The 11,649-nt window shown below is 40.6% G+C and overlaps 1 protein-coding gene across 1 annotated transcript in view; it reads left to right on the forward strand.

The window, feature by feature from the left end:
- CAB39L (calcium binding protein 39 like) overlaps window positions 1–11,649 on the forward strand; it is a 49,318-nt gene that overhangs the window by 5,556 nt on the left and 32,113 nt on the right. The window contains exon 2 of the mRNA XM_009277148.2: window positions 4,323–4,471. Within this exon, the coding sequence (XP_009275423.1) occupies window positions 4,370–4,471 (102 nt within the window). The 5' untranslated portion in view covers window positions 4,323–4,369. The remainder of the gene's footprint in view (window positions 1–4,322; window positions 4,472–11,649) is intronic.

The raw sequence follows: 11,649 nt of genomic DNA on the forward strand, positions 1-11,649 counted from the left end.
ACTAAAGCTCATCTAGACCAACCCCCTGCCATGGGGGGGGGTGTTGGATCTAGATGTAGATCTTCAACTAGATCAGGTTGCTCAGAGCCCCATCCAACCTGACCTTGAATGTTTCTGGAGATGGGGCATCTACAAACTCTCTGTCTCTCCTGCCATTCAGCATTATCTGAAACTTTCTACTTTCAATTTTTATCCCATTCTTATTATCTCAGTCCTTGAGGCAATCCAGTTTCTCAGGTAATTATATTCCAGTTCTCTTCTGTGTTGCTAATATCTTCCTATTTTGAGTTACCACAATTTTTGGGTAGGCTCTTAATTCCTATGCCTCTCTAAATATGATCCTGTCCCCAAATTGCTCTTACCTTCTCAGACAATCAGTCTCCCTTTACATGATAATTTTCCTTCAACTAGTTTATTTTCTACTGTATCCAATTTAGTGTATTTCCATGTTAGATGCATGGGTTCTACTGTGTTTTCTCTGTCTAAAAATATATTCATAAGGGATTGTAGTATGAGCTACCTTTGGTAAGCCTGTGTTGCATTCTTTTCAGTTGTCATTCATCTTTGTATTTCAGTTATTTTTAGACTGGTTTCTTGAGAAAACGAAGCTGATGTGGTCACACTGTTCATCTCTCATCCTACTTCTCTTCCCATGGTAACTTTTGAACTTACTAGCCAATTTCAAGCAACCTTGACAGAGGGCTAGATGCCTGGAAAATATCGAGTTCCAAAAAGTGGACTGAAAATAAGTGATGAAAGGAATAGGGAATTTAAACCAAATTAGTGCCTCTACCGAAGAGAAGACCTTCCAAGAAAAGCTTAGAGAGCAGAAAGCTGATACAAGGAGGAGGACAGGGCAGAAATGCCCAGCTGTGTTAAGAGCTTTAGCAAGAGCTCATGCTTTCTTTGATGCTGGAGAATCCAGTCATGGGGAGCAAAGCTGGAGGAGAGGAGTCCTTGTTTTGCCATGTGCCTTATGGAGTAGCCAGGCATAAGTCTAAGGAGTACAACTCCCAAATCTCAGCGAAGTAACTTTGCCCCCGTTTGCTTCTACCTGTAATTGTGAATAGCACATGCCCCCTAGGAGATTCCTGCATGGAGAAGCTAAAGGGACCAGAACCTGCAGCTGCCAGGTATATTCTGAAGTGATGGATCATCTTTTGCCAGCTGCTGATGGGTTAAAAACTGTCCTGAAAAGGGGTAAATCCAAAAATGTTCTTCAGTGCACGTCTGGGGTTCGTCCCCTTTTTCTCTCTGCCTCCGCTTGCATACAGTGGATGCTTTGCTTTGTGTGTAAGACTGATAAATGAAGTGAAGCAGAGACTTGGCTCTGTTCAGCAGAGGGATGAACTAAACAGTCTCTTGAGTCCCTTCCTGTCCTATTATCAGTGATTTTGCTTTTGCGATTAGGACACTGGTAGGGTATGAAGTGAAGAGGAATGGTATTTTATCACTGAGCAGTGCTGTGGTGACTTGGTGGTGAGACTGGAACTACACAGTGGAAAAGTGCTAGCCTGGCTGTTGGAGTTTTATGGCAAAATTAGTGATTATTTAAATACAGACACCATAGTCTAGGCAGCTATGTAAGTTACTTTTTGGGAGGAAAATGTGTTTCTAATTTATAGTCGACATTTCAGTTAGAAATATGGACTTCATTTTTTTAAAATCTCAGAACCTCTAGCTCATGAGTACTTCAATTTAAAAATCAAATTATCTCCCCCTTTGCTTTTCCTTGTGTAGAGACTTCTAGAAGGGGAAGCTGAAGGGATGGCTTCAGCAATCTGAATAAACCTGCCCCACCTTAGATGAAAATACTTCTTTTCTGAAATGCAACGTGCCTGCTAAGCTCCTGCTCTCAGACTCTCTCTCTCTTGCATCTTCACATCCTCATGCTGTGTCTTCACGGATAATAAAAACATGTAGAATCAAGTTCTTCTCAAAGTGTGTTGTGAATTATTAATCTTTTAATTGCAGCACGTGCGGGATTACGGGGTGCTTGGCGCTTGCTAGCAGCGTTTAAACAAATTTATTGTATAATACTGGCATCCCAGTCTTTTCCAGTGCTTGTAATGTAGCTGAACATGCCCAAATGAGTTAGTCGTTAGTATGCTCAGTCTTCAGTCTTGCACGTTGTCAGGTTGAGGTGTGACTCTGCTCTGTTGCTAGTTGGATGGTGCTGCCAAAGCTTGCAGTTGTGAGCTCCATGGGAGCAGGACTCCGCAGTTGAGAGCTCAGCCAAGGAGTGAGGGTTACGTAGCCAAAACTGCAGAAATAAAAATGAGTTTGAACTGAACCATGAGGAGCTTGAAAATGGAAATCCAAAAGTGGTGAGCTTTCAGACGTTGAACATGAAAATATTCCTGTAAAACTGACCTAGCAACAAATGAGAAGCTATATACAAATTCACCTACTCTGGACACTACAAAGGAACTTTTGGTTTAAATAAGACATTTAAAAATATTTCCTGTGTGTCATAGAAACTGTTCTTGTAAAGATAATCTGCAAAAATATTTTGAAATGTTTTTAATAAGATGTTAGGACAGAGTTTGTACAGGTTTTTTTTTATTTTTTTAAAGTATTCCTCTATGGTTTGAATTTTGTACTCGGCTGTTTTATATGGTTGCTATTTATAGTTGTAATAGAATGTATATCTAATCTGGCTATTAATTCCATAGGATATTTGGGGATTAGTAACGCATGGATGTATGGCACAAATGGGCTCATACTTCCTGATGGACTCTGTAGTGTGTCAGTAGTAACAACGAAGCGTGACAGGAGTGGGTTCTTTGGGACCACTGGGTTTTCTTCTTTATCCTGTGTGTATTGTGCTCGTTTAATTCTCTCCTTTAAAACCTCTTGTATAAAGCTTTTTTAAAATTGTAAAAGTTGAAGAAGAATAAGGAGATTGAAGTGTTTTTTGTATATATTTATGTTTTCACAACTAATCTTGCAAATGTGTGAGGGGAGGGACAGTGTATATCTAACTGGCTATTAATTCCATAGGATATTTGGGGATTAGTAACGCATGGATGTATGGCACAAATGGGCTCATACTTCCTGATGGACTCTGTAGTGTGTCAGTAGTAACAACGAAGCGTGACAGGAGTGGGTTCTTTGGGACCACTGGGTTTTCTTCTTTATCCTGTGTGTATTGTGCTCGTTTAATTCTCTCCTTTAAAACCTCTTGTATAAAGCTTTTTTAAAATTGTAAAAGTTGAAGAAGAATAAGGAGATTGAAGTGTTTTTTGTATATATTTATGTTTTCACAACTAATCTTGCAAATGTGTGAGGGGAGGGACAGTGATGGTTGTCTTTTGTTGTGGAAAGAGATGAAAGTTTGAGATTATTTTTGTCTTTTTTTTTTTAACCTCTTCTTCGTTATTGTACAAACTGGAATGCAGTCCAGAATGGTGCTGTGCTCTCCCTGGAAAGTGGTACTGCCTTAACCAGAGCGTATTTCTATTGATTTCAGTAGATCTTTGTATCAGACCCTCAGCAAAACCCATGGGAATTCACAACTTAATGCTATGTAGGATCAGAAACTAAGCTACTTGGTTTCTTTCATGTATAAATACAGTGATGTGATATTTGCCTTTCTAACCATACAGAGGAAGAATGTTTTAAATTAAACAAACAAAACCATTTTCATTAAAATGCTCAGTCTTTCATTTAAATGTCATGAAAACATTTGTGTCCGTATTTGGGCCTGATCCTCTGTTCCTTATTTAATTCAGGCTATGTTTTACACAAGTGAGATCTGACCCACAGATTCTTGAAGTCTGTCAGACTTAGGGGGTAGCTTCAACTGCTTCTTCTCGAGAAGCTTTAGGCTGAAAAAGAAAAGCAGCTGAAGAAGGAGGAGCAATGGTGGAGAAGCTGGGACCTTATCTTGCGATACTCTAAACAAAGGACGCTTTTGGTACGCTGGCGTCTACTGTTAGTTATCTGCATCGCGGTGAAACTGGTGAAGTTTGGCAGAAACCCCTATCAGAAATCTAGTGGAGCCTGCCAGATACGCAGTGTCCAAAAAACGTTGGACATAGGCATAGACTCGCTGGAGCGCTGACCTGTAGGTCAGGGACTTTAGGAAGCATCCAGCTCCTGCGCAGGTGCCGAGTAGTTGCTTTCCATGTGCTAACGGTGGCTTGTGAATCATGGATGAACTTGCAGTAACTGTACGTGAGAACTTTTACGGCTTTACTGAGTAGCTGAAGCAAAATATAGTGCCTAAGGCATAACCTTTTCTTGTTCATAATGTCTTTGTTTTTATTGCATTTTCGTATAAACCTTAAAAACTATTTTTGTTTCTCGTTTGATTTAAGGCAGTCCTCTTCTATCCTGAAGGAAGAAATCCAGGTGAAGAAAAACCATGCCTTTGTTTAGTAAATCGCACAAAAATCCTGCTGAGATTGTGAAAATTCTGAAAGAAAACATGGCCATATTGGAAAAACAAGAAAAAAAGACAGACAAGGTATGAGGCAATGTTGTAGAAGACCAATAAGGTTTTTATGCTGGGGAAACAGTAGAATAAAGGGAATAAAATTGTGTTTGCTCACTGCCCTGGTTCTGCAAGTGCTTGCGCATGTAAGTAGCTTTGTGTTTGAACGGTCCTGCTGAAATCGGGGGGCTTTTGCATAAGTAAAGTACAACAGAGCTGGGGGTCAAAAAGAAAATGGTGAGATCCAGGAGCCTCAGCCAAAACGAAGGGTGATCTCCTACTACTTCAAATAGTAATGCACCTAACAAAACAGCTTGGAAGGCTATTTAAAAACTATCATACCATTAATTGTTTTAGCAGGATAACAAAGGAGACTGCCAATTAATGTGTAGGTACCCACAGGGCAAAACTTACTTCTGATGAACATTGTTCGCATAAAACAGCAAACGTATATGTATTCAGATGTATATAAAAGAGATTTCACTCTGTCAGTCCTTCCCAACCTTCTGTGTGCTAGTGCTTCCTAAATGAGCTGTGCTACTCGTATTCTGATTATAGTGCTAGGTTTTTGCTAATACTATTAGCAAACTCAGGTTACTATTAGTAACTTGAGTCACTTTTGCCACTCTTCCAGTGACCAGTTGAGAAGATGCATCCCAGCATACAAAATACTCCCAGTTAGGAATTTGTGCTTACATAAAATCAAATAATTTAATTTTTATTTTTGCACCTGAGACTCTTGCCCTCTATATTATTACTGTAGTAGAAGCATATGATTTTAATTAACAACAACAAACTGATTTTAGGTTAAAACTGAATGTCAGTGGAAACAGAAATAGCTGATAAGTGACATTAACACAGTTTTTGTGCAGCTGATGTTTGTGTGTGCATGTTGTGCTTCCCCCACCTTGTGCAGGAGCCTGTATTAGAACGAACCCAACCCAAAAGGTAAGCATAGAGCCCTTCGTGCCCTTAGTGAAATCCTCTTGAAATTTTTCGGTTCAAAGCAAGTAGCTCAGACTGTGTTAATTATGTAAGATCAGTCACACAGATTTCAGGGAGGCCTCTGGTATTTGATGTCTCATGCTGAAATACCTTCGGTTAACTGAAAAGCACTGGGAGAATTTGACTCTGAACTAAAACTTAAAATAAGTAACTAAATAAACCAACAGAGTCTGCCCTCCCCTGCTGAATTCATCCTTCGGAGCCTGATTAAAGAAGACATTCAAAGCAGAAGCTCTAGACTCGGGTTTCTTTTCGATTTGCTTTGCAGCATGACTCCTCTGGGTTGTGGTTTTGAGAATTTTTGGCTTTGAGTTCGTTTGTTTATTTGGGTGTCAGTGACAAAGGAGGAGAAATTCAGACTTAGAAAATCGAGAACTTGATGTAAATTTTGCATAAAAGTCAGAACAGCTGGTGTGTGTTTTTCTCACAAAGCAAAAGATACGGGAGCGTTCCCCCGGCATATTAGGATGGAAACAGCTCGTGAATTTAATGACGATGCTTATTTTACAGCAGGAGGTTGGTTTTCAGTATTTTCTGCCGTACTTTATTGCTATGGGATGGAGGCTGTTCCTGGGGTGAATGTGGGTGATCGGGGGAGGAGGGACAAGGCAGTCACTTCAGCAGCAAGGCAGAAAGTGAAGACAACAGCCTTTTTTTGGACGGTATTTACACATACGCTTTACGCGGCTTGTTGACTCAGGACTTTGCACTGCGATGTAGAGGAAGCACATAGGGCCTTTCTCCCTTCAGAAGGGAAGGTGTGAGACTCCTCAGTAATGCTACCTTTGTGTTGCACTGAGCTGTCCTGAAATAAATACCTATTAAAGAAAATAGCCGGATTCATTCTCCTGAGTTTAGGGAAGTAAATCATAAGGAATGTCTTTAGTACTGTGACAACTATGATCTTTAAAAAATGACAGGAAAAATAACTCTTGCAAAAACAATCACCCCATCACATCTCTTACTATCCATACAGGTTTGTGGGCTTAGTAAAACCATTTTTAAGTGTTGTTTGCATTTGGAATTGGAGAAGAAAATATGATGGGGAGACTTTCAATGGCACACAGGTTTTCAAAACTCACTCGCTTAGTAATACTAATGAATAACATCTTGTCTTTTCATGAGTATGATTAGAGAAATTTAACTGAAAACAAAAGCAAAGAAAAACAAAGCACAGTGCTGCACTCTGTGCTCTTCAAAACCTGGCAAGGTTTTTAAATTTACCTCCAATTTGATTTCCAAAGGGAGCTGAAATGTGTCAAACTTTCATAAAAGGGCCCAGAGGTCTGGCTCCTGCAAGAGCCACGGATGCTGGATATCCCAGAGCTGGTTTTGGACCCTGTGGGCCTATGAATGCAGAAGTTTGGGAATCAGGGCTCTCTGATTTTTCAGATTTCTGGCTCCTTGTTGTCTTCCATGGGAACTGGAGAGGTGCTCAGTTCAAATGCTTTATTGCCTCACCATAAAACCGAGGTTCCCAGGACTGCTAGGGTACGACTCCACAGCATCCCTGATTTTGCTCATGTGCAGAATAGTTTTCAACTAGGACTTGCCTCAGATGCTTAAACAAGATTTATCCTGTGACAATTGTTATGGTAGCACAGCCAGTGTGGTATGTGGGCTGAGACAGCTAAAAGCTGCTAATACAGCCGGAATTGGCAGAGAAGTGTGGCAAAGCCTAAATTAACTGCAGGGCTAGCGGAAAACCTCCTCATTCCTTTCCCGGTTGAGAAATCCTAAGTACGAGGTGAAGATGCCCTGGGCAGCTGGGGGGACATGAGGTCGAACAGGGAGAGGCTTGATGCTTCTAATACAACTTTGTGCAACTTTCTGCAGGAACCATCCATGCCTCGGGGGGGCTGTTTTTAACTAATACAGAAATGATCATTCCTACCAAGCTATGCAGTAGGCAGGTAGAGGGAGCTTTACAGCAGATCAGTTAAGACTTTGAGTAATGGGAAGAGGGGGGAGGACACAACTTGATAGACAGGATGCAGAGAAGCCACTCATAAGTATAAAGGCAATTATACATCTTTTCCGAGACACATTTCCATGTACACACATAATACACGGAAGTTTGCATTCTTTCTTAATGATGATTTTTATTAGTCATAGAATAGGACCCAGTCAGACTTTGACTGAATTCTACAGACTGTGCTAACATCTATCTTCTTAGATAAGGATTGAATTTGACCCAGTTCCTCCATGTGTCTTTTTTTTTTTTAAACCTATTAATGTGTGTAGTGTTGCCATAATGCTTTTCAAACACTCTCAGCTGAAAAACAGGCTAAGTTTGAATGTTTAGTTCTTACTTTTATTTTATGGGTGGGTTTTTTTGTTTGTTTGCTTGCATGGATGTATGTGTGCTTAAGCCTTTGCCATTTTCTCAGCTACATTCTGATGGTTGATAGACCACAGGTTGAGAAGTGCCACTACATGTGGCTTCTCTTCCTCTGAAGCACTCTTTCTAATACCGTCTTTTAAAATTTTTTTAAAATAACATCTATTTTAAAAAAGGTATTGCAGGACTGGCAAATTAAATGTAACAATTGGAGGATTAAGTAGGGTGAGACAGAGCTGGAAAAGTGGACTAAAGCCTTCTTTATCAAGCATCCTCCTCTCTTCCAACATCTGAAATAAATAAGGTGTTCTTGTGACATGTACAATTGCTGTCATCCTATTCAGGCTTTGATGCAGTGAAGAACAATTAATTACGTTTTATTACATAATTCTATAAATGCCATAAAAAGTTAATCTTGGTCATGTAGAACCAAACTGTGCTTGGATTTAATGAGAAATACCCATTCTGGAATTAACTAGAAAAACAGGGAAGTATATAAATACCTAGGAAATGAAGCCTTCAGAGCTTAGACTCTCTTCCTTCTTTCTGGCACGAACACCTGTAGCATTTGGAGGATGCACGTAAATAGGAAGCAAGAGGGGAGAAACCCTGATATCAAGTGGACAGATCTGTTGAACCTGAGGAAGAACAGACAGCATGTGACACACTGGTCATACTGCTTCATTTATTACTGATATGCCGCCATGTCTTTTGTTGATGGATGTTGTAAAAGAACATTAATAGAATGGATGCCTGACCCATCTCACAAAAAAGGGGGGGTGACATCCCGACTTCTCAAAGTCTTATGTTCGGCCACTGAGTCTGGTCAGCACAAAGCAGTGCAGGTGGCATCCAGTATGTCACTGAAGGATGTCCTTGAACACATCACCCTCTCGCTGCTAACCAAACGCCTTCGGGTGCGGCACCCATGACTCAGTGCCATCTGCGGTGCCCACAGGTTTGGTAACATTTTCTGAACCCGCCCTGCAGCAAAAGCCTTCACAGTGTCACAGGCTTTTAATTTAGTTCAGCAAACAGATCTTTGCGCTTGGCCTAGATGGGCTGAAAGGTTTGCAGTTTCTGGCGTAGCGTGTCCAAGACTTGGGTTTGTCACGGAAGATGAACCCAAGTGAGTTAGAGCTGGTTCAGGGCGCCGTGCTGAGTGTTTTCCTGGCAGGCAGAACCGCAGGCTGCAGTGCCCTTAGTCGGTGTTCAGAAACATCGTGAAGCTAGATGTAAAATAACCTGAAGTGTCTAGCTTCTTCCCCTTTCACTTAAATATATCTAACGAGACTGCTTGTTCGGGTAGGTCACTGTAATCTGTCCTCTGTTTCATCTCCATGTACTGTAACAAATTTGTTTCCGTTCAGAAGGGTCAGGAGAGAAGCATTTTATTAAGGCTACTGTTAAAAGACTTTAAGATTTCTGGAACAAATATTTATATCAATAAATCCTGCTTTTTTACATAGCCCCAGTGAAGCCATTTTCAGCTCCTGTTCACCTTGCTCACTCCTGTGCTGATAAAGCGGCTGGGGACTGGTGTGTGAGATGAGGTGCGTGCGGAGGACGTGATGTGCACTTGCATGGAAGAACGGTTGCGTGACTACTGCAAATGTGAATACCCATGGATGTGATTCTGCAGCTGCCACAGTTGCAAAATTGCCTTTGACTTCATTGCTGCACACTGAAACCAAGAGAATGAGATAAGAAGGGCTTGGCACCCCTTCCTTCTAGCTCTGCGTGTCCTGGGGTTTTGTGGAGCGTTTCATGTTTCAGCTTCCCCGTTCTGCTAAGGCCTGTTATTGCTCTAGAGATGGGAGAAACTCCAGATACTATCAGGTGCTGGTGCCAAGAGTTTAAAACCTGTCTCTTCTGGTTGCTTTTTTTTTTAATTTTTAAGGACCTTACAACCTTTAGTTCCATCTTAAGTGCAGGATTAACAGTGGGAAAGGAATTTATGTCCAGGTGGGGCAAACCTGTCTCTTCCATTTAATCATACTGCCGTTTAGAAGGCGTTTCCCTGTTGTCCCTGCTTGGCCAAATTGTCTTTGTCAACTTCCTTGAGTACTAGGCCATACTATTTTGCTAAATGACAGAGTTCATACCTCCTGGTCCAAAACATTCTGCTGAAGTCCACGATTTGTTCCTATATATCCCTTTAGCATGACACTGCACCACGAATAAGTCAGTTGGGATGTTCTTGAAGCTGCGTAGATGTTGGATTCAGATTTTGCTAATGGCTCTTCTTGGGAGTCCTTACAGTTGCATGTAGAGTGAGTTGTGTTGGCACTGCTCTTTTAGGAGAAAAATTGGTTTGAATCACACAGAATATTTTTAAACAGGAGTGTAAGCTAAAACAAGAGAAAGCCAAACCAAGGAGCTTTATGCTTTTGGTTGTAATGTATAGTGTGGAGTAGTGGCAGTTCACTGAATCACACATTAGAGTATTTTGCCTCACACTGGCAGGCATCTGTGTGTGTTACCGTCTGCTGCTGTGCAAGAGAGCAACAGTTTAGAAAGATAATTTTTGCCCTGGAAATATGCTAGGTACACAATCAGAAGCTGTACGATCCTATTCGCCATATTTTTATGAACAATTGAGGATTTCCTGATCACTGTGCAGATACCAGATATCAGGCATCCTGTATTTTTCTGATGTATATTTAGCATCTGAGTTTGGAAAGGTGGAAAAAGTTCATGCAATCTGTTTTTTCTTCACTGTTATGGTTGTTCATAAATGTTATATTAAGTCCCCAGAGGAATAAAAGTAAGAATAAGCCCTTCTGATCTCTAACGTACGTACATATGGGTGAAACCTCTAACCTGTTGGTGAAACAGAGGTAAAATAGAGACAACCCACTGAAAACTTTGAAAAGTTGCAGTTCAGGTGTAGGAGCTCGAACTGTTGATTATTCAAGGCCTGATACTTTTCCCCTTATGGTTTTTGTAATCTTTCTTGGAGAGGAGTAAAAAGGTGCAATGAATCTAAATTGCATAAAAGGAGATCCATCTCTCTGTCTCTCTGACAAGCATAATAGGTCTGGACCACGAGCACTTAATATTGGCACTTTTAAGGCAGATGTGAAATTGCCGTAAGTAGCTAAGGAAAGTGGAAGGGCAAGGTTAGTAAGTAGAGGTAATTTTTATTAAGCCAGTTGGAATAGCTAGGAATTTAAGTTGCTGAAGTTGGGGATTCTTGGTAAAGTATCTTTGTGGTGTGCTATAGGGTTTTTAAAAAACTGCCTGTATGAAGTTTTGATTTCTGAAGCAGAAGATCTGCTTTGTTTATTTTGCTATATCATGCACAAGCAGCGTTGGAGATAAAACAGCTTAGCCTTTGAGTATGGAAAGCTTAATGTAATTATGGAAATAAAAATTCAGCTTTCTGCGCGAACCACAGATAAGACCTTTGCTTTAGCCTTCCATGCTACTCTAAAATCTCTCTGGAAGATTTTACAAGAACAGAAAAAAATTAAGACTTGGAGGATTTCTTTGTAATCCCTTAATGAAAAAAAAAAGAACCTCCTTATTGAACTGTCTTGTATAATTGTGGAATATAGAGAAAAATTTAACTGTTTTGCAGCATTCCTTAATAATGCTAAATTACTGCCCTGAGAACATTGTCATGCTCTTTGGCCCTCCTGTAGAGATCAGTCAAAAAAAAAAAAGGATAAAACTCAGAAATTGTCTTCTAGACCTGGCAAAGCAAGTTAAACTGAAGAACCCAATATTAGCACTGTGAGAAAGGAAGATCAACACTGGAGTATGGAAATATTTCAGTATAGGCATAGTAGTGTGTTGTGATTTAACCCCAGCTGGCAACTAAGCACCACACAACCGCTCGCTCACTCCCCCACGGTGGGAT

Source organism: Aptenodytes forsteri, unplaced genomic scaffold (assembly GCF_000699145.1).
Source record: "Aptenodytes forsteri isolate BGI_AS27 unplaced genomic scaffold, ASM69914v1 Scaffold145, whole genome shotgun sequence".
NCBI classification, from domain to species: domain Eukaryota; kingdom Metazoa; phylum Chordata; class Aves; order Sphenisciformes; family Spheniscidae; genus Aptenodytes; species Aptenodytes forsteri.